This window comes from Heteronotia binoei, chromosome 1 (genome assembly GCF_032191835.1).
Source record: "Heteronotia binoei isolate CCM8104 ecotype False Entrance Well chromosome 1, APGP_CSIRO_Hbin_v1, whole genome shotgun sequence".
In the NCBI taxonomy this organism is placed as follows: domain Eukaryota; kingdom Metazoa; phylum Chordata; class Lepidosauria; order Squamata; family Gekkonidae; genus Heteronotia; species Heteronotia binoei.
The window spans coordinates 215,664,424-215,688,369 of record NC_083223.1 but is presented as its reverse complement, the minus strand read 5'-3'; the positions used below and the strand labels follow the sequence as shown (position 1 = coordinate 215,688,369).

General features: G+C 43.2%; 1 protein-coding gene across 1 annotated transcript in view; it reads right to left on the bottom strand.

Annotated features, from left to right (window-relative positions):
• The window catches only part of PLEKHH2 (pleckstrin homology, MyTH4 and FERM domain containing H2), a 176,536-nt gene that overhangs the window by 80,202 nt on the left and 72,388 nt on the right, over positions 1-23,946 (bottom strand). The window contains exons 8-14 of the mRNA XM_060247539.1: positions 21,493-21,565; positions 20,758-20,858; positions 17,335-17,479; positions 7,679-7,815; positions 6,287-6,397; positions 5,428-5,514; positions 3,991-4,149 (exon numbers count right to left, since the gene is read on the bottom strand). Of these exons, the coding sequence (XP_060103522.1) occupies positions 3,991-4,149; positions 5,428-5,514; positions 6,287-6,397; positions 7,679-7,815; positions 17,335-17,479; positions 20,758-20,858; positions 21,493-21,565 (813 nt within the window). The remainder of the gene's footprint in view (positions 1-3,990; positions 4,150-5,427; positions 5,515-6,286; positions 6,398-7,678; positions 7,816-17,334; positions 17,480-20,757; positions 20,859-21,492; positions 21,566-23,946) is intronic.

The window sequence follows — 23,946 nt, the reverse complement described above, 5'->3', positions numbered from 1 at the left end:
TGCCATTTTTGTATGTTTTTTAAGCTGTACTCTTAGAAAAAGACAGGTTGCTTACCTGTAACTGTAGATCTTTGAGTGGTCATCTGTGCATTCACACTCATAGGATAGAGCGCCTGCGCCAATCCCCGAATCGGTACCTAAAAAGCACAGGATTTTTTCGCGGTCGGCACCAATGGGCATGCACAGGCGTCCCAGTATGCATGCTCGCTGGTGCCAGCGCGAGGATCCCGCCATTCCTTCCTGACTGCTGGAAGCCCTTACTGGAGGGAGACCGTCAGCAGTGGGGAAGGAGGGCGGGTAGTGTGAATGCACATATGACCACTCGAAGATCTACAGTTACAGGTAAGCAACCTGTCTATCTTCTTCGTGGTCTCCGTGTCTCACACTCATGGGAGATTAGCAAGCAACACATACCTGGAGGCAGGAAGACGGTTAACCAGAAGAAACAGCTTGCAGCACTGCAGCTCCCAGACGAGTCCTCTGTTGAGCATGCACATCCAGCACGTAGTGCTTTATAAAGGCATGCGGAGAGGACCAGGTGGCAGCCTTGCAAACGTCCGTCAGGGAAACGCCTTTCAGGAACGCCACTGACGTCGCCATCCCTCTTGTAGAGTGTCCGCGAATAGGCCCAGGTAACGGCTTCTTAGCCAACAAATAACACAGTTTAATAGTCTCAGTGAGCCATTTTGAAAGTGGCTGAGACAAGATTCTCGAACCTAACTTAGGAGCAGCATAAGAAACAAAAAGATGCTGGTCCTTACGAAAACTCTGGGAGCAACTCAAATAAAACAATAAGGCACGCTTAACATCTAAAGCATGCAACCTACATTCCTCATCCGAGGAAGGTGTAGGATAAAACGTAGGCAACCAAACTTCTAAGTTAAGGTGGAACTGAGAAACCACCTTGGGAAGAAAAGAAATATCACGAGCTAAGGACACTCCAGACTCCTGAAAAGCTAAATATGGGTAGTCACAACGCATAGCTGTGAGCTCCCCTGCACAGCGTGCTGATGTGATGGCTACCAAAAAGGCAATCTTCCAAGATAGGAGCTGTAACGAGCATGTGGCCATCGACTCAATAGGAAGCCAAGTCAGCCTGTCCAACACTAGAGTCAAATCCCACAACTGTGGGGGTGATCTCGAAGGAGGATGAAGCCTAAACAAACCCTTCAAAAATCTCTTAGAATGAGGGTGTGCAAAAACTGAATGTCCCTCTATTGGTTCATGGAACAGATATTGCCGCCAGATAAACCTTAATGGAGGCAAAAACAAGGTCAGCATCCACCAGAGATAACAAAAACTCAAAAATAACTGGCAGTCCCACCCTCTAGCGCAAAACTGTAGGATCAACTGAAAACTGAAGAAACTTCCACCACTTCCTATCATAAGAAGCGCGGGTAGACAGCTTTCTGCTATTCAGGAAAACATGTTGGACTCTGCTGGAGAAATCACAGGGTCGATGAACCGCACTGTCAGCTTCAGGTGGGGCACGTTGTGATGGAATACGTGACCGTCCTGAGCTGACAGAAGATCCGGTTCCACCGGAAACTGGTAGAAGACCCCCCTCGCCAGTTGGAGCAAGATCGGGAACCAGTTCTGCCAAGGCCACCACAGAGTCACCAGGATGCAGCATGGTTTCTCTCTTGAGATCTTGTTGACCACCCTTGTCAATAGTGGCAGAGGTGGGAACAGATATAGGAACCGACCTTTCCACGGGAACAGCAGACCATCTCCCAACGACTCTGGATCCAAGCCCCCTCTGGAGCAGAACAGAGGACACTTCCAGTTCTCGGCTGTGGCAAAGACGTCCACCTGAGGATACCCCCAGAGCTGAAACACGGGTTGAAGGAAGCGCCACTGTATCTCCCACTGGTGCGGGGAAGCTGCACCCCTGCTGAACGAGTCTGCTTGCAGATTGAGCACCCCTGGGAGATGCGCAGCCTTCATAAAGATGTCGTGGTCCAGGCACTCCGACCACAGTTCCAGTGCTAGGGCACAGAGTCGTCAATAAACTGTCCCTCCCTGCCTGTTGATGTAACACAGGGCAGTGGTATTGTCCGTAAGCAGAGCAACAACCTTCCCCGCCACCATGGGGTGGAAGGATTGAAGAGCAAAACGATCTGCCAGCAGTTCCACATAATTTATATGGCAGTGAGTCAATTTCAAAGGCCAAGGCCCCCCCACACACAGAGCGTCCATGTGGGCCCCCCAACCCCATAAAGACGCATCTGTTGTGATCATCACTGTTGGTACAGGTAGGTGGAAGTGAGCTCCCTGACAAATGTTGTCCTTTGATTTCCACCACCGCAGTGTTTGAAGTGTCACAGGTGGAATTATAAACCTCTTTCGAGGTGAGTCCCTTAACGGTCGAAACTGACGAAGAAACCAAAGTTGTCGGCCTTTCATCCTCAGCTTCGCGAATAACAGCACGCTTGTAGTCACCGCCATCAGCCCCAGCATCCACTGCAGCTGCTGCGCCGTGCCCCACTTTCGACTCTGCAGAAGTTCGACAAGGTTGATAATGTCCATCGCTCTCTGCTGTGGCAGGAAAGCTAATGAAGGTTCGTATCCAGCAACGCCCCTATGAACTGAACTGTCCGTGATGGAGTAAGGTGTGATTTCTCAAAAATGACCTGCAGACCCAAGGTGTGAAGAAGACGAAGAGTGGTGGCAATATGGTTTGACAAACTCTCCTTTGACTCCGCCACAAGGAGCCAATCGTCAATGTATGGAAAGACGACTATCCCTTGAAGCCGGAGGTGGGCAGCCACAATGCTCATCATCTTCGTGAACACCTGAGGTGCAGTGGACAGGCCAAACGGAAGGGCCTTAAACTGGAAGTGTTGAGAACCTACTGCAAACCGAAAGGAACGTCTGAACGCAGGATGGATGCTGACGTGGAAGTAGGCATCCTTGAGGTCCAGCATTGCCATCCAGTCCCCTTGGTTGATGAGGGGCAGAATTGTTTGCAGAGTGGACATTCTAAACTTCTGGTACAGAATAAACTTGTTCAGATTCCAAAGGTCCATGATTGGCCTCAAACCCCCATCCCGCTTGGGAACCAGGAAGTAACAAGAGTAGAAGCCTCCCGTCCTGGCCTCCACCGGGACCCGTTCTATGGCGTGTTTCCGTAGGAGGTTGCTCACCTCCGCCAGCAGAGGTGGGAAAGGGGGTGTGGTGATTACCACCGATTGGTTCGGAATCTGAGCAAAATCTATTTTGTAGCCTTCCGCGACGATGGAAAGCGCCCACCTGTCCATAGAGATGGACTCCCAGGCCGACAGGAATAGACGAAGAAGAGGTGGGGACAGAGACACGTGCTACCAGAAAGTCAAAGGCCCTGCTTTTGAGGGCAAGCGCCCTTGGGACTTGCCGGTGGTTTGTGCAGAAGCGTAGCAGTTTCTATTGTTCCCTCTGTATGCGGACCTACTCTCAGGTTGGGCAGAGCGAGGTCTCCACTGCTGTTTCAGGGAGAACTTTTGATATGGCTATATAAAACAAGAAAGGCAATCCTAAGATTACTTTACCGACCGGAGACACAAAAGGAGATCCTCTCAGTGCAGCAGTCAGAAAGGAACTGGCGGGATCCTCGCGCTGGCGCCGGCGAGCATGCGCACTGGGACGGCCGTGCATGCCTGTTGGTGCCGAGCGTGAAAAAATCCTGGGCTTTTTAGGTACCGATTTGGGGATCGGCGCAGGCGCTCTATTCCATGAGTGTGAAGCACGGAGACCACGAAGAAGATCAACATTTTTTTGCAGTAAAATCTGAGACAAATAATTTTTGCCTTTTTGCATTTTTCCATCTCTCTTTTTTTTTTGGTACTATCGATTCCTTGCTGAATTATCTGCTTTCACAGTATTTTAAGATAATTTTTATTAGTAGTAATTTCAGTCTGACAGGTAAAGTTTTGTCACTCCACCCACTAAAATAAAATGGCAGATACAGACAATATATAAACAGAATAGAAAAGAATACTGGAGAATTTCTACCTTAGTGAGCAAACCTTTCATGGATGGTTTGACATCTGGCTGAATGAAAAGTGGTCTTGCAGCCTGTACTTTAAGAACATTCTGAAGTACTTTGATCCATTCTTCAAGGATGTTTGGGGAGTCAGCAGTCAGGTAATAAGTTCTCTTTTCAGTGGTCAGCTACAATGCAATAGAAGACATAATGTTGAATTATGGGAATGTAAAGTGAGATTTTAACATTAAACATGTACACAGTTCATTCTACTGTGACAAAAATCAGGACAGCTAAATTGAACAAATAACTATTAATAAATATGAAATATCAGTAAAAAAAACACAGAGTCACAATTTGATTAGAAGGATTCATTAAATTCCCCTCACAGATGTTATCAAAATAAAAGTTAAAACCCTTGCTACTCAACCTATGACAACATTCAGAGCCATGGAACACTGCATTACCATCACTTCCTACATTTTCCATGCCCACTTCTGGACAAGGAGAAGGTTGGAAAGGAGAAGAGCCAGAGTTGCCAGGTCTGACTCAGGAAATATCTGGGAACTTTGGAAGTGGAGGAAGCAGCAAAGTTGTGACAAGCATGATTGAACTCCAAAGGGAATTCTGGCCATCACATTTAAGTGGACAATGTTCCTTTTAAATGCCTTTCTTACACTGGAAATAATGGACAATGGGGGCACCTTCTTTTGGGGCTCACATAATTGGACCCCCTGGTCCAATCTTTTTGAAAATTTGGGGGGGGGGGTAGAAAAGGCATCAGATACTATGATAAAAATTTGGTGCATCTACCTCAAAAAGCAGCTCCCCTGATACCCACAGATTGATTCTCCATTATAACCTATGAGGACCAGTCTCCATAGTGTATAATGGAGCTCACAGCAGATATCCCCCACCCCATTTTCTAATAACCCTGAAGTGGGGGGAGGGCCTTCAAACCAGGGGATTCCCTACTCCCAACCGGGGATTGGCAACTCTAGAAAGGAAGAGACATATATTTAATACTTCCAATTGAGAGTGACGGGGTAGTGCAACTATTTTTGAAAAAACAGTCCAACCCAGATCTGCCTTTTATGCCACCTGAAGCAACAGCCTCTTGATAGACATTAATGTGGGAAAAGAACGAAAGCAGAACTCTGTAAGTCTTCGAAGTCCCACTAATCACCAAGACTATTGCTATGCTTGCAGAAGGAGAGGTAGCTTAAATAGCAAGTAGGGCTGGGAAACAACTTGAACTCTTTTTTACTCATTATTTAACTTGTCAGCATTTCACTAGGAAGCAAAACAGTGAGCAGTCATCCTTCTAAATCAATATCATGAAAGTCTAGATCAATTGACTATAGAAAAAAAAATAGTAATCTATGGCAACAGATTTCTTTTGAGACAAAAATAGTTATTGGATCCTACCAGCCAATTACTGGACATATAGAAAGATAAAGAAGCACCTGAACTGTTTGTTTTCCATCACCCCTTACAATATGGCTAGATGTACTTAATTCAATTTGTCCTTGAGGTTTTCGTATTACATCACTCTGTAGAGATTAAATTAGAAAAATAATTATTCGTATTCTGTAACAACATAATGTAGCAGAGTTACACAATCAGGACTTGATCCTCCAAGAACTCATACCTATATTCATTTTTAAAGCATTGTGGACACCCAATATTATTAGAAATGTTGAATCTACATATTAGGTAGTTCAGCACTGAGATACACAGTGCCTGCTTCAATATATTTATTGATTACTTTTTAAAAATAATACTTTTTGGCTTCCAATTCTATAGGTATGATACATTCTACCTATTTTCCTCATATAATAATTTAAGGAACAAGGCTACAAAGTGCAGTTTTCTTCGGATATGAGAGCACTGATGACAATATTTTAATGCTATTTTTACACACAAATATACAAGTATACAACTATTGTATATAAAAATATAGTCTACATATTTTAATGCTATTTTTATTGACAAAAATATAGCATATTGCATATACAAATACACAGGTATAACCTATAGAAATCAGGTAGACACCTAAATTGCAATGAAAGTGCTGAGCCTACATCAAGTTCACCCAAAGCAACAGCATGGACATCGCTACAGCCTCCACACTCTGCTGCTTCAAGTTCTGCTAAAATCTGTTCTCTCTGTGTCCAAAATCAAAGATGTCACTATTTGCAGTCAATTATTCTTTTTTTAAATTTCAGACCATGCTTTGGCTGCCTAGAGATAGACCCATTCACGGTAATCAGGGCAACTAAGTTCATAATAACACCATAGAGCAAAGGGACTACATTTGCTTACCGGTGATTTATAATAAAGCAGTTCACCTCCTTTAAGCACAAACCATCGTCGTTTCCAGGTCTTTACTTTACCACCCATTTTTAGCAAATATCCAGATTTTTCCAGTGGTTCCTGTGATTAAAAATACAATTAAAAGTATTTAAAAGGTAATTATAGGGTATCTTTGCCTTAGCTGCACTTGAACAGTTCCGCAGGGCCTGCAAAACAGTCCTCTTCCGGTTGGCATACAAGTAAATTGCTATCGGAATGCCTGAACATCTAATCTCAAACATCAGACTATCTAATATTGGAACACTGAAGAACTGATTTGAAGAATGGCAGCATAGTATATATATTGATGTGAGCTCTACGAGCTTTATGTGTTTTATGTATTTTATATGTATTTTAAGTATTTTATTGTATAATTATAATTACTAATGTATTTTTAATATATTTAAATTGATTTTGTTGGTTTTATGTTGTAAGCCGCCCTGAGCCCGCCTCGGTGGGGTAGGGCGGGATATAAATTGAATTAAATAAATAAATAAATAAGCTATGTGGCAGTTTGAAACCATTTTGAAACCAGATTAATCATCAAATGCTATCGATAAAGTGGTACAAGTTGGTAAGTCACATCCATGGAAAAGTGTAGCTGTTCCAACAAAAGAGGCCTCTTATCACATTGTTGATATAACCATCTTAATATAATTCATTAGCATGAACACAGATGCTTTTGCCTTTTTGCCATTCATATCCTTTTCACTACTATCATATGTAATCTGCTTTGAGACTCAGTGAGAAAGCCAGACTATAAATAACATTTTTTTCATAATTAATCCTTTTAGATTCTTTCTTTCTTTTCATCTTGTTCACTCCTAAAAACCTAGATGAATTAAAAGAGCCTGATGATAAGGGCGGGAAGGGGTCTGTTCTTTGGTTAGAGGAGGAGGGGGCTGTTGTTAAATCTTCTACATACACTTTTACTCCAATAAACTACATATCTCAAGTTTCCCTATAAATACATATACCCAGTCTTCAATCTGTTATCTAGTTCCCTTAGTCTTCCATCTTGAGCTTGTAAAATTTTAAGCTAATAAGTAACCCTGGCAATATATTCTACTCCCACACACATCCCTTTACAGACATCTGAATAATTTGGAAATATAGGGATGTCAGAATAAAGCTAATAGACATGTTTACCTTTATCTGAAACCCTCTTCAAATAGCCCCCTATATGAAAGATGAGAAAGCATTTTATCAGAAGAAATAATGAATGTCTCTTCATGGGAAAAGAAGGAAAGAAATGATTAACGAAGGGAGTACTACTAGTACATAAGCATGTACACATTACATTTATATATATGTAAAGTAACCAAGAGCCTTTGTTTTACACAGAGGCTAAACCATACTTACATTTTTTCCACTTTCACTAGATAAAGAGCAAGTTTTAGGCAATTTTTGTTCAGGTTCTGAATAGTCTGTATCAGTAGAGTAGGCATCAGGAGGAATGGCATAATCACCTTCTGAGATCACTGAAGACAGAGAGACACCTGAGTGCAAAACAGATAACATATACCTACATGTCTCTTTCAAAGACCAACATCAACAACAAAACCAAACTGGATTAAGATATTATATATTATGAAACATCCTACAGTTTATGGAGTATTATGTGTTAGATCCCCTAAACTGGATGGGCCAGAGTAGCTCAATCTCATCAGATCTTGGAAGCTAAAGAGGATTGGCTCTGCTTAGTCTTTGGATGGAAGAGCACCAAGGAAGGCCATGGTCACTATGCAGAGGCAGGCAATGGTGAACGACCTCTGAACATCTCTTGCCTTGAAAACTCTAAGGGGTTGCCATAAGCTGTGTAAGACTTTGTTTCACCATCAAATGTTCAGTAGTATTAGCTTTTCCCTCCATAAATGGGAAAAAAACCAGGTTGCCTACCTATAACTGATAATCTGAGTGGTCATCTGTACAGACACATACCTGGGTTCTGCACCTATGTTGGAACTTGTAGAGCTTTCTCAAATACTTCTTTTTGGCACATTCTTCCCTGGGGAGCAGGCTTGCACTATGCATGCCTGGCACTGAGGAGAAAGCGCCAACTACCCAGTTCCTTTTGCCCACCACTGGTAAATCCCATCATCAAAAGTAAGCGATTGAGAGATGCCAGTGGTGTGGAAGGATTGGCGGGTGTGTGTAGCTGCACAGATGACCACTTGAAGAGAATTTGTTACAGGCAAGCAACCTGTTTATCTTTTCATGATCTCTGTGCAGTCCACACACGTGAGTGATTAGTGAGCTATGATTTTATTTCTGTTAATTTATTCCGCATTTCTCCCACGAACAGCTCCTGCAATTGATGCAGCAGGATGGCAGATGCTGACAAGAAAGAAAAAGTTAATGATCCACATTATGTACCTGTTTCAAGCTCACCAACAAACTTACCTGGAAGATGCTGCAGACACAGATTCAGTGGAATATTGCTTTTAGTGTTTTTTGGCCAAAGGAAGCATCTCTGTGTGCCTCGATGTCCAGTGCATGATGAGACATGAAGGTTGATGGTATAGACCACATGGCCACATGACAAATGTCCTCTAAGGTCACTTCAGCCAGGAAAACTGTAGACAATGAGATGGCCCTTGTGGAATGTCTCCATTCAGGTGAAACTTCTTTCAAAGGAGGAGATGTAGCATAAAGGTTTTTGCGAAAGAGTGGGAAAAAGAGGTCGCCCATCTATAGGATCACGATGAGCAAAGATAGCAGCAAGATGGACCCTGAGCAAAGAAAACTGAGGCTTGATTTCTGCAGCTCGACTCTGTAATAAAGAACTAGAGGGAGTAAAACTGTCTTCCAACCAAAGTGATGAGAAGTGACGTACCAAAAAAACACTTCAATTTGGCAGTGTAGGTATGTTCTGCCAGGCCTGCAAGACCATCCTCTTACAGCTGGCTTTTTAATGTGGAACTACTGTACCATCGCCATGAGCAATTGTGTCATATTAAGATCGTAGCACCAAACTAAATTGTGGTTTTAAACTGTGGTTTTAAATTGTTAGTTTAATTGTTTATTTTAATGTAATATTTAATTTATATTTAATATATTTAAATTGAGGATTATTGTATTATAATGTTGTTTTATGCATTTCTTGCACTGTAATGTTGTATTGTATACTGTTGAAATGTGGTATTTTATGCTATGTGAGCCGCCCTGAGCCTGCTTCGGCGGGGAGGGTGGGATATAAATTAAAAATTATTATTATTATTATTGTTGTTGTCAATGGTTTTTGAGCTTTGAAGAAGAGATTGGATTCATATCCCACCTTTCACTCGAAGTCTCAGAACGGTTTACAATCTCTTTTCTCTTCCTCTGCCTCTGTGCTGTTGATTCCTGGAACATGAATGAGATGGATGTCATGTCGCATGCACCAGTTCTAGAGTGTTATGGATCTCTTGCAGAGTCTGGAAGATGCTGTGATTTGTTTGTTGATATAATACATGGTTGCCATGTTGCCTGTAGCAACCTGTACCACATAGTTCTAGACTTTTGGAAGAAATGAGGTGAAGGGCCTGATGGACTGCTAGTCTAAGCAGCTGATGTGGGGTGACTGTTCCACATGTCACAAACACCCCTAAAGATCCTCACAATGGGCTCCCCATCCCCAAACCAAGGCATATGTGTAAAGAACCATGTCTGGATCCCGAAACCTACTAGTGATCCCTGGGCCAAGGAAGGCAAGACTAAAATCTACCATAGAGAGGGCCCTCTCGGTAGCAGTCCCCTACCAGCTACCAGCTACCGGAGGAAGTGAGGGCCTTGCAGGACCTCGCCCAGTTCCGCAAGGCCTGTAAAACCACACTCTTCCGGTTAGCCTTTAACTAATCTAGAGTTACCATCATAGTGGGAGAAAATATAAGAATACTGAAGCCATTGGAAGTGAAACAACTACATGATATCAGCACCAGATTGTTTTAATGATTGCTTGAATTATTGAATTTTAAATTGTCGTATTAATATTATGCAATTTTTAAATTGATTGTTTTCATTTTGTTGTTGTGAGCCACCCTGAGCCTGCTCTGGAGGGGAGGGTGGGATATAAATCAAATAAATAAATAAATAATTTGGTTTCCATGTGTCCTTTATAGAGTTTATATCTCCTTTACCTGGCATTACATTTATGGCATAGGTGGCCTGGCCTGACAAAGTGACATTTATTTCATATCTGTCCCCTATAACAATTGAATTTGACACCACTGCTCTACAAGTTCCGAGGTTGTGGCCTAAGCTATTGTGAGTCACAATACTGTTGCGTACAGATGTTGCATTTAGGCAGAATGAAAATGGTGGCAGTGGATATATTACAAAAAAGAGACAAGAATCCAGTATCAGTATCTGAATAATGGTATGCAACAACTGCTTCTGCTGTTTCCTGTGACATAACTGTCCTGGAATGCTAGGGGTATATGTGAACACACTTTCACAAGTGTACCTCCAAATTCCCAGGTCAAGCAATGTTTGATCTCTACTGGAATAGGTGCAAACTAGGGTAATACCTCAAGGATTTGGAACAGCAGACAGTGAGGGAGACAATATTTGAATTTTAATCTTGAACACAAAAATAATAACAAAAAAAGCAGAAAAAGGCAAAGAGACTTAAAGAGCAATGTACCTGAGGAATTACTGAGCTACAGAATCACACAAGTGTTTGGGAGTCAAGCAACAACAAGCAAATTATGGTCCTTAGAGAAAACCATCCTGTTGCTAGATTTCCTTCAGGCGAGACCAAAATTAGAACCCAGAAAACTAGAGACCAAAGTTTTTTTACCAGAATAGTGTTCCGAGAGAGAGATAAAGTAAGATGGTTGTGGCTTTTCTGTCTGAGAGGAATTTAGAGCAGAGGAAGTAAAGGGATAAGTTCAGAGAGAGTTTCTTTCTGTCACAGGGCCAGATTTCCCAAACTCTGCATGTAACTGGAGAAATTCTAGGAACTATATTCCCACTGAGGAACAGCCAGAATTCCGGCTCCTACTGGCAGATTTTGAAATGTCTGGAAAAGGATGATGAATACAAGGTGAGACGATGGTGAAGATGGGATGGATTTAGGTGGGATAACTGATTTCCTGACTGGCAGACCTGATTAATGTCTGTTAACAAAGGCCAGGAAACAGGTGATGATCCTGGCTTCTCCTATGACTAGTCTTCCAGAGAGTCTGCATCGTAAAGTAGATTCATGGATGGTCCTAGATCATTGTTTTGCGAACCTCAATCATTAATCCTAGCCCCAGGAAACAAAAAAAATATATACTTTATCCTTTCCCAAAGACCCTATTTGCAAATTCTTGTAAGCATGCTGTTAAATACTGGGTTCAATGCATTGAAGTTCAAACTGGAATATGCTTTATTGATAATGCTGGAACAAGACAACATGGCGGGGCCGTGACCCCACTTATATTCATGCACAAGAACCATCCCCCAGATCCCCACAATAAATCAGGACAGTTAACCTTCGCGCCAAACCTGCTTATTGGTCCTGATCAGAATCCAGGCCTCTAATGTAGCAAAAAGTCCCTAGCACCCTGCTGCTGCCAGGCATGCGAAAGCTTCCTGCCAAGCATAGAACTCAGTACATAACACCCCTCCCCCAAGTTCCAAAATACCTAACATAGTCCTCCAGGTACTCTGGCCAGCAATGTTCCCTCTGTGAGCGTTGAGACTGTCTGAAGAGGAGGTACCACTGCAGCCAAGCTCGGTGTAGCTGAAACTTCGCTCAGCTGAGGCAGGGAAAAAAGGAACACAGTCAGGAATGTCCGCAGCCTGGGGAAGAGGGTTTGCTTCCCTGCGGTTGTCAGACGATGGGCTGATCGGTGCTGGCTCGCTCTCAGTTGGCGGCCCTTCTGGCTCTCCCCGGTCATTGTCGTCATCCATTGCTTCTGGGCTCTCCAGCTCCTCTGGAAGCATTCTGCGGCGCAACTCATCGATGTGCCAGCATAGTAGCTGGCCCCCTTCAGTGAAAACATAAGAAAGAGGGCTGGTGACTCTAGTCACCCTGGCTGGAACCCATCTTGGGCTGCTTGCCAAGTTCCTCTCATACACGTGGTCACTGAGAAAAAAAACCCTGGGCGCCTCCTAATTCACTGGGTTGGGGAGCTGTTCTGGAGCCCGGTCTGGGTGCAGCCAGTCCAAACAAGTTGCGGGGCTGCACTCGGGGTTACACGGTGGCTGAACAGGAAGGCTGCCAGTCTGTGGTCACAGTCCCTGTGTATGATTCTGCAAAGGGATTCCTTGGTCGTGCGCACCATTCTCTCCGCTTAGCCATTGGTGGCTGGGTGGAAGGTAGCGGACCAACTGTAATAAATGAAATAACATTCCAAAAACGTATGGAACTCCTGGAGGTGAGGGCAGTTGTTGTTGGACACAACTGTGCCAGGCAGACCATGGGTGCTGAAAACCCATCTGAGGGTCCAGATGGTGGCTTGTGCTGATGTTGAGGCTATGGGTATTACCTCCAACCATTTGGTGTAGGAGTTCACCAGAATGAAAAATATCTGCCCGTGGAAAAGGCCTGCAAAGTACAAGTGTAGCCTCACCCATGGTGAGCGCGTAGACTCCCACCTATGCACAGGTGCACTTGGGGGCTGGTACCACTTCATCCATATCTTGATCTCCCTGTCCAGCCCAGGCCACCACATATAACTCCTGGCAAGGGTCTTCATGCGCATGATCTCCAGGTGTGTCTTGGGTAGGCCCTCTAAGACTTGTTTACACAGCAGCAAGGGAACCATTATATGGCTTCCCCAAAGTTGGCACCCTTCGTGGGCCGACAGTTCATCCTTGTGGGAGGCAAAAACCATAAAACCTGGGCCCACCCACTTCCTTCTTGATCCAGGAATAGTTCCTTTTCGCAGGTGCGGGAGTAGTAGGCCATGGGCACCTCCTGGCCATCTGGCAACGAATGCCCCAGTACTGCCCTGATGCCATAGGGACAAGTGTCGCATGCAAGGACCACGGGCCAGGACTTGTCAAAATAGTGTAGGACCTCGTTGGAGACAAGAAGGTCCTTGACTGTTTGAAATGCAGCTGCCTGCTTCTTACCCCAGACCGACAGAGTCTTCCTGTCCAGCAGCTGGTTGAGTGGCTCAGCCAGTGCAGCCTTGAGGGGCAGGAAAGAGTGGTAAAAGTTCAATAGGCCCAGCAAAGCCTGTAATTCTGCCTTGGAGGTGGGCATAGGGGCCTGGACAATAGCACGGGCCTTCTTGGGCATGGGGTGGATGCTGGAAGTGTTGACTACAAACTCCACTTGGGGAATGCCCAGGGAACGCTTTTCTTTTTTCACTTTTAGGCTGGCAAACTGGAACCATTGCAACATGGTGCAGAGCTGGTGGGCAAACTTTTCTTCAGTGGAGGTGGCAATTAAAACATTGTCGAAAAACGACTGGACCTTAGGGATTCCTTTAAGGAGAGATTCCATGAGATTCTGAAAAATCCCTGGAGCCATGCTCACCCTGAACTGCAACTGCTTAACTCTGAAGGCCCCCCAGTGGGTGACTATGCCAAGCACCTCGGCAGTGGCATCATCGACAGGAAGTTGCTGGTATGCCTGGGCTAGATCCAGCTTACCAAAAATCTTGGCACCAGTCACCGAAGCCAATGCGTGGCTGACCACTGGGACTAGGTTTGTGTGGTCCTGCAGTGCCTTATTGATCGTGTACTTATAGTCCGCGCAGACACAGATGCCCCCATTGGGCTTGATGGTTGTCACAATCAGGGTTTTCTAGAGGGTGTGGGGAATGGGCTCCAACACTCCTTGAGTTACTAGTCAGTCTAGCTCGGCCTCAATTTTCAGCTTGAGTGCAAATTGGACGTGCCTCGCCTTCAACCTTATGGGCTGCATTGCTTGATTCGGTTGTAGTGACACCGGGGGACCCATATAGCAGCTGAGAGATCCATCAAACATTTTGGGAAACTCATCGCAAATGCTCAAGAAACTGGAGGGTTGCAGCTGGTGTATCCCAATTACTTCGATACTCAAGGGCTCAAACCAGACCAGCCCTAGTAAACTCGTGAGCCACCCCCACCAAGTCCAGCATGCCATCAAAGTGTTTGTATTGCACCCAGAAACTGTCCCACTCCTTAATAGTCACTGGGTTCTTTTGGAAGTCTCTCAGGATGAACCTAGGTGGCCATAAATGAGGGCCTCCCTGGGGGCAAAGTTTCTTAAGTGTGCCCTTGGAGATGTTTCGGAGGACCCGGTGTCTAGCTCCATCTGGCACAGAGCGCCCTCAATCATCACCATGACCTTTATTTTATTGGGGGTGTCCTGGGGCAAATTAAGTACCTGGAGATGGCCAATGGTGGTGTGTGCAGTTTTACAGACTCTTGGTGCACAGCTTGGCGCCTCTGGGCCGTCTTGGCTAGGCAGACGTGTGCAATGTGTCCTGTCTTGCTGCAGCTCCTACATGTGGTGCTCTGGAAGCTGCAGGAACGACGCTCATACATGTCTCCACAGCTTGCACAAGCTGTTGGGGTCAGTGTGTCAGAAAGACAAGTGGTTGCTGCTGGTCAAACCTCATGATAAGGAGGGCATTGAATTTGATGGGCCTCCTCACCATTATACTCTTATCAGTTTCTTGCAGAGCCGTGTCAGTAGTAGTGCTGAAGAGGCCTTCTCCCTCAAAAGGCAGATCCTCCACGAAGGCCCTGGTGTCTTGCTGGAGGGCTGTTGACCTCAGCCAGGAGTGGCGTCAAAGGCAGACGGCCGACGTAATCGTTTTCGCGGAGACGTCCACCATGTGCTTTGCTGCAGCCAATTGTTGCTTGGCTACAGCAAAGCCCTCCTTCTGCAGCTTCTTCGCCGCCGCTCTTTTCTCCTCGCTCAGGGAGGACAGGAGAGGGGTGAGTTGATCCCATACCGAATATTGGTATCTAGCCATGCACGCGGCATAGTTAGATACCTTTACTCCCAGAGCTCCTGCACGGTAAAATTTCCTCCCCACATTATCCAACTTTTACCCTTCCTTATCTGGTCAGGAAGAATGAATCCTGCGAGCCTTTGAGGATGATGACACAACCACAGAATTCGGCTTCGGATGTGAGAAGAGAAATTCTGCCCCAGCCTCTTGGACACGGTACATGTGGTCCAATCTCCTTGATGACACCAGAGTGGAGGCAGGCTTCGCCCAGGGCTCCTTCACTGCCTGAAGGATCACCTTCGTCACAGGTAATGCAACCACCGTAGACATGTCCCGTTGCATAATGTCGAAGATCTTATCATCCACAACAGGTTGCGGCTGTGTCATAGGGAGGGAAAGAGAGGTCGCCATCTTCACCAGGTCCCCATACGACTACAGATCCTCCGATGGTGAGATGGGAAGATCCTCAGCTGTATGCGACACTGGCGAAGGCTCTAGGGCCCTGTCTGAATCGTCGGTACCGACCTCGGAGTCCGACGATGAAGACACTCTTCGTAAAGAATGCTCTGAGAGTGTCAGTGTCGACTCTCTGATGGGCGATCGAATCACTACTGACGAGTGTGAATGGACCTCCTCCACCACTACAGCGTGCCTCTCGGGCGGGACAGAGATCGATGCTGAAGGGCAGCATCTGGAATGCTGGGAGAGTCTCGACATCTGGGGTGCCTCAGATTGCTGGTCCCACTCTGCAAAGCCCCGGGGAGGGTACCATAGGTACCGACGGCCTGATGCCATCTTCTGCGGCCAAAGTGCTGATTCGACCAATGCAGCCGAAAGCGTCGCTGCTCGATTCTTGCACGTTTGCTTGGAGAAGCTCAAACAATGTGAACAAGAATCCACACAATGCCCCTCGCCGAAGCAGAGGAGACAGAGGGAACGGCTGTGAGGGGAGCCAATCTTCTTCCCGCAGGATTGGCACCTCTTAAAAAAACCCCAACGTCTTTCCATAGACACAAGGAAAAAACCTGCTCAGGAAAGCCTCTGAGGGGAAAAACAGGGGGGAGGAAACGAAGTCCCGAAGGGCAAGTCCAACTACAACAACTCTTTTTTTTACTAACTAACTAACAACTAGCTATTAACTACTAACTAAGAAAACAACAAACGGGCTATATACAATAGGTAGAAGCAATCCAAAATTACTTTACCGACCGGGGACAAGAAAGGAGATCCTCTCAGCGCAGCCGTCAGAAAGGAACTGGTGGGATCCTCACGCTGGTGAGCATGTGTACTGGGATGCCTGCGCATGCCCACTGATGCCGAGCACAAAAAAATCCTGGGCTTTTTAGGTACCAATTCGGGGATCGGCGCAGGCGCTCTATCCCATGAGTGTGAAGCACAGAGACCACGAAGAAGATCTTGTGGAAGATCACTAATATTTCATCTGGTTCACCCAGGTTTCCCACAAGTCTGGATGAGCAGGGTCAAATTCTGGCAGATGATGTCTTGGAGCCACAGCCATGATTCCAGCCGTGATGCATTGCAAGTAGGAGCGCAGGCACTAGAGCTCAGTGTGTGGTGCAGTGTGCCTGAGTGATAGGCTGACTCAACAGGATCCCACCTTCGTCACCAGTGTTAAATAGTGGTTCGATGCATTCAAGTTCAAGCAGGAACATGCTTTATTGATAACTCCAGAACAAGACAACATGGTGGGACTGTACCCCCACTTATATTCATGCACCCCCAGATCCCCACACCAAATCATGACAGTTAAGCTTCTCACCAAACCCACTCAAGGGTCCTGATCAGGGTCCAGGTCTCTAATGTAGCAAAGAGTCTCTAATGCCCCACTGCTGCTAGGCATGCGAAAGCTTCCCACCAAACATAGAACTCAATACATAACACATGCAAAGGATAGTAAATTTTAAATTGGAGGAAAACTTAACTGAACTTCACAGGGAAACACCGCAGTCTGCAATTCTAAAGGCAGTTTTCTGGAAAAGTCCCATTGAATAACATGGGACTCACTACTTAGCAGACCTGCTTAAGTTTGCTCCTAGAAATTCATATAGTAAGATACTGTTTTGAAAGAAAGCATTATTTTGGTAGTTTGTATCTTTATTGAAACTGTGTAATGATTATGAGATTTATGCACACCTCGTTTCATAGCCCTCGGACTACCTGGGCCACTTCTATTTCGAGAATCTGTTTCAGAGGTCCGTGAACTGGATTGGGAACTGCCTTCTTCATCAGATCCAGAGGAGTCATCTAAGAATGGGTTGTTGCTTATTTGTGTTGCTTTCTAAAGAAAGAAGCAAATAATGTTTTTTAGCCTTGTGTAAATTTTACCTGTAAAAAGTTAGGTATTTTTCTAATTTTGAAAATACTGTATCACCATGGCAGTCAGAACCGATGTCTAAAAATTTTGCTATAATAGTTGCATTTAGAAAGCTCCTTTAAGGACCTACACAAATGATATGCAAGCTATATGGTTGTATAAGTAACTGCTGATTTACTTTCTGTTTAATTTTTAACTATGCTTAACTAATATGAACATATGAAACTGCCTTATACCGAATCAGACCCTTGGTCCATCAAAGTCAGTATTGTCTACTCAGACTGGCAGTGGCTCTCCAGGGTCTCAAGCTGAGATTTTTCACACCAATTTGCCTGGACCCTTTTTTGGAGATGCCAGGGATTGAACCTGGGACCTTCTGCTTACCAAGCAGATGCTCTACCACTGAGCTACCATCCCTCCCCAATTTTCAGCTATGCTTAACAGTTCAAGGAACAGGCATGCTGCCCAATTAAAAGCATTGGTTCACTTAATGCTCCAAAGTACAATTTACTATATATATATACACACACACACACACACACACAATATGTCACCAAAGTGAGTACACCCCCTCACATTTTGTAAATATTTAAGTATATCTTTTCATGTGACAACACTGAAGAAATGACACTTGGATACAATGTAAAGTAGTGAGGCTACAGCTTGTATAAATGTAAACGTGCTGCCCCCTCAAAAGTACACAACACACAGCCATTAATGTCTAAACCGCTGGCACCAAAAGTGAGTACACCCCTAAGTAATAATGCCCAAATGGGGCCCAAGTAGCTGTTTTCCCTCCCTGGTGTCATGTGACTCAGTGGTACAAGCTATCAGGTGTGAAGGGGGAGCAGGTTATCGCTCTCACTCCCTCATAAAAACATAAGAGAAACCAGTGGCTAATAGCCACTGATGGACCTCTGCTCCATATTTTTATCTAACCCCCTCTTGAAGCTGTCTATGCTTGTAGCCGCCACCACCTCCTGTGGCAGTGAATTCCACATGTTAATCATCCTTTGGGTGAAGAAGTACCTCCTTTATCCGTTTTAACCTGACTGCTCAGCAATTTCATCGAATGCCCATGAGTTCTTGTATTGTGAGAAAGGGAGAAAAGTACTTCTTTCTCCATCCCATGCATTATCTTGTAAACCTCTATCATGTCACCCCGCATACTGGTCACTGGAAGTTCCACATGGCACCTCATGGCAATGAACTCTCTGAGGATCTGAAAAAATGAATTGTTGCTCTACATAAAGATGGCCTAGGCCAGGGGTGACCAATGGTAGCTCTCCAGATGTTTTTTGCCTACAACTCCAATCAGCCCCAGCCATTAGTTGTAGGCAAAAACATCTGGAGAGCTACCATTGGCCACCCCTTGCCTAGGCTATAAGAAGATTGCCAAGACCCTGAAACTGAGCTGCAGTACGGTGGCCAAGACCATACAGCGGTTAAACAGGACAGATTCCACTCAGAACAGGCCTCGCCATGGTTGACCAAAGAAGTTGAGTCCCCGTGCTCAGCATCATAAGCAGAGGTTGGCTTTGGGAAATAGACGTATAAGTGTTGCCAGCATTGCTACAGAGGTTGAAGGGGTGGGGGGTCAGGCTGTCAGTGCTCAGACCATACGCTGCACACTGCATCAAATTGGTCTGGCAGGGCTGTTCTCCCAGAAGGAAGTCTCTTCTAAAGATGATGCACAAGAAAGCCTGCAAACGGTTTGCTGCAGACAAGCAGACTAAGGACATGGATTTCTGGAACCATGTCCTGTGGTCCGATGAGACCAAGATAAACTTATTTGGTTCACATGGTGTCAAGCATGTGTGGTGGCAACCAGGTGAGGAGTACAAAGACAAGTGTGTCTTGCCTACAGTCAAGCATGGTGGTGGGAATGTCATGGTCTGGGGCTGCATAAGTGCTGCCGGCACTGGGGAGCTACAGTTCATTGAGAGAACCATGAATGCCAACATGTACTGTGACATACTGAAGCAGAGCATGATCCCCTCCCTTCGGAGACTGGGCTGCAGGCCAGTATTCTAACATGATAACGACCCCAAACACACCTCCAAAACGACTGTCTTGCTAAAGAAGCTGAGGGTAAAGGTGATGGACTGGCCAAGCATGTCTCCAGACCTAAACCCTATTGAGCATCTGTGGGGCATCCTGAAACAGAAGGTGGAGGTGCGCAAGGTCTCTAACACCCACCAGCTACGTGTCGTCATGGAGGAGTGGAAGAGGACTCCAGTAGCAACCTGTGAAGCTCTGGTGAACTCTATGCCCAAGAGGATTAAGGCAGTGCTGGAAAATAATGTTGGCCACACAAAATATTGACACTTTGGGCCCCATTTGGACATTATCACTTAGGAGCGTACTCACTTTTGTTGCCAGCGATTTAGACATTAATGGCTGTGTGTTGCGTAATTTTGAGGGGACAGCACATTTACACTCTTATGCAAGCTATAGACTCACTACTTCACATTGTAGCCAAGTGTCATTTCTTCAGTGTTGTCACATGAAAAGATATACTTAAATATTTACAAAATGTGAGGGGGTGTACTCACTTCGGTGACATACTGTATATATGCTGAGAACATTCCTAGAGATGCTTTGCAGAAGTCAATATGCAAGAGGAAGGGACAAATTCAGCTCTACTATATACATCTGTGATATGGGAATGCTTGCTGGTTCCTCTATTCCTGGTAAGTCAGCCACATCATTTCACTAAAATGCAATGCAAACCATGTCTTTTCAGGTACCAAAAGATAAAGTGCTTCTCTTTGCATTGACATTCTTTCAAACAATGTTTATGGTTCTACTAAATTTGGTGTTACTGATATGTTCAAGATTTACGTTTGTAATATACAACTAGAAAACCATCTTAAACAGAAAAATCAAAATACTAAATGTTCACTCTTCATACTGCAAAAGAGTGCCAGACAATAAGTAAAACTGTAATCAGATACTGCAAGACACCCTGAAAATACAACAAGACAAAGCTTTTGGCAAATGCATGACTTACATTGGGAAGACTGTGTCCTGTGTTTACACACAGTTATAATAGCCTGAGACCTCAAAAACAAGACGCTCACTTGTAATACTTCCTAAACAGAAGTAACTGCTTTCCCAGTCACTTAAAAAAAAGCACCTTTTTGAAAACACTTGTGACAGCCAGCGCCATAAAAATGAACTGACATTTTTTTGAAAGCAAAGCCTAGCAGTACATCCTCCCCATGCCCAAACAAGGTTACCCCTTTAAGAGTGGTGTACACTGGTGTAGTCACATTCTTGTATATCAATGAAGTATAGAGTCCTGATGGAGAATATGAAGTTGATGTTGAAGACAGGGAACCTGAAAGAAAGAACATTTCTTCAAAATAACTTCTGAAAACACTGGGTCACATATTTATCCTTACTTATTAAAACTAGTAAGCCAATTAAGTATCTGTAAAAACATTACTCTTGTAGATATAAACTTATAAGCAGTGTTCCCTCTAAGCTGAGTTCACATGAGTTAGCTCACAGATTTTTAACCTCCAGCTCACATCTTTTTGTCTTAGCTCAGGAAACATGACCCCAGAGCATAATAATTTATGCGCTAGCTCACAACTTTAATGCCAGTAGCTCACAAAGTAGAATGTTTGCTCAAAAGACTCTGCAGCTTAGAGGGAACACTGCTTACAAGCCCAACAAAGGTAAGAGTACAAAGGGACCTAATCCACATTTGTGTTTTCTTTGTTTTAAAATTTTCAATAAATTAGATAATTTTAACAAAACTATAAGTAAGCAGAAAAGTGAAAGTGAAAAAGTTAAAAATATAGCTGCATTCAGACACCATGGTGAATTGTGATTTGTTTATATAACAGATTGTTGTACATGAGCCTATCAAACATACCAACCAGTTGATCCTAAGTTGAGTTAATTTAGTTCCTGTTGAGTTAATTTAAGATTGCAGTTATAACAGCAGTTTTATTTAATACACTTACTTTTATTGGAGTCAGCACCGAAGGCCTCAGAAAACCGGAGACCCGACTTAGCTACAGCATAGATTCTGCTTTCCTGGCATAAAAACAGAAGGGTTTTTTAAAAAATACATTTCATTAATTTTCCCATCAAGCATTAAGAACATAAAAGAAGCCATGTTGGATCAGCTTAGTGGCCCATCCAGTCGAACACTCTGTCACACAGTGGAGAAAAAAACATGGGTCATTAAGCACTATGCATCAACAACTGATTACTGCTCACCTCAAACAGAATGAATAGAAAAAGGCTTCTTTTCATAATAAAAATGAAGTTTTAAAACAGGTATAGCCTAAAGCTGATGTTAAGTTCCCCTGGCTGTTGTACCCACTTACAATTTGTCTAGACTCGTTACATACATCACTGCATTACTGCATTAGCGACATGAAACGTAGTTTCATCCTTACTGAAACAATTTCTGCCATTCAATACCAGTTTACTAAACTTCATATTGTAGCATTGTCTGATGGCATTTAATAATCATACCTGTCACCTTGTTAATCATGTTAGTGTTTTCTATTACAGACAGGGTTTTTTTTGAGCAGGAATGCAGTTCTGGCTGGCTTGGTGTCAGGGGGTGTGGCCTATTATGCAAATGAGTTCCTGCTAGGCTTTTTCTACAACAAAGCCCTGATTTTACAGGAATTATTTTCATACTGCCATCAAAATGCAATTAACCTTTTATATGTTAAACATTTATTTATTCTTTTGTTGTATTTAGTGTTATCAGTGTCACTGTATGTATTTATTTTATTTTATTTATATCATGTCTTTCAAAAGTGGCTTAAATCTCCCACAAAGGAAATGGAACTCTTTTTTATGTTTGTGTGATATGTAAATGTATAAGGATCCTGTGAAAAAAGTTTTTAAAAAATCTATAGTATTTTTCTGTAAATAGCCCACAATCACAAGATTAGTAGCATGTATGATTGGTTTTATTGTGTAATTTGTTTTTAATGTTTTATGTGGTTTAATTTGCTGTTGTTAGCTGCACTGAGCCCGTCAGGGGAGAGTGGGATATAAATCTGATAAAATCTAAAAATATAAATATACTGCTCCATGTTCTATTCGCTATCTAAATTAGCATGGAAAGAGCAGTTAAAAGAAAATCATAGTAAACAAACCACATAGGAAATAAGCAAATTTGTGTATTAGTAGAATGTTTTTTTTCATAGTATCTTCCAATCCAGACTATGGAATTAAAAGCCAGTTTCTTGGTTCTATAAAAGAAGATACTGAGACAAGCACTCCTGGAAAAATTCTGAGGAATATGCTAAAGTATATCTGTAGAATGTATTAATAAACAATTTGTATTGTCCTCCTCAATGGATACTGAGGAATTCTAGTTTCTAAGTGATTGTGCTCTTGTAGCTTGAATATATTAGAATCACTACAGTATTACTTTCAGACTTTCCCTTTATGGAAAAGAATATGGGTGGCTGGAGCAGATTCTGCCACATGGGAATTTTGGCCTTTTCACAACCAAACTGAATACTTAACAAGACTAATTATGTTATCCCATAAAACTGCAGTATTTGTTCATCCAGCTTCTAATATCAGAGTTATATGGGTAGAGGAACATGTTGTTTCTTGTCAATGTGATGGTTATCTGAAGTTTTTTTTAAAAAAAATTAAAGGCTGAAGTTACAGTTTGATATCTAATAATGGCTTGCCTGTCTTCTCATGACAGTTTTGCAATGTTTTATTAATATTTTATTTTGTTGTTAGGGTAAATCATTGGAATCAGTCACTTCAGCTTTTAGTTAATTTCATTTTATAATTTTTATTAATTTTAACTACAAAAAGAAAAAGCATAAGCACAAGTTCAGAAACATCAAGAAGGGGGGGGGAGTACAGAGTGGGAGGTCAGAAACAAAGAAAGCTGCAAATATATCATTTTTACCTCAAAACAAAATACCTAATCCTTTCTACCTGCAAGTATTGAGTTTTCCCCTTATATTCTATCATCTTCATTTTCCATTATACATTTTTACTAAGCTATTACTTAAAATACAAGTCTGACCTATTCTTCAGCAAACATAGATATAAAAAAAAAGTCACCAAGGTCTCAACACAGAACTGGATAAACGTAACCATATTAAAAATACAAACTGACTTATTTTAACAATATCATCATTTAGATAGGCATAAAAAACAAATACTTCTTTATCCTTCTAGCTTACATATTTCAAACGGATAGAGAAAAAGATCAAATTTAAAATAACGTAAAAAGTGGAGAGATAAAAAAATGGTAAACAAGGAGCTTATTAGTTTATCTATCTCAATATAAGCAATTTCTCCAAACAAACATATTAAGAGCAGATCTACCAGATTACAAAATAATTTTGTTGTCTGACTTCTTAAAAATTAATCCAAGTTAACTGTTTATTTAAATTTCTTTTCAGAACTTTTCAATCCTT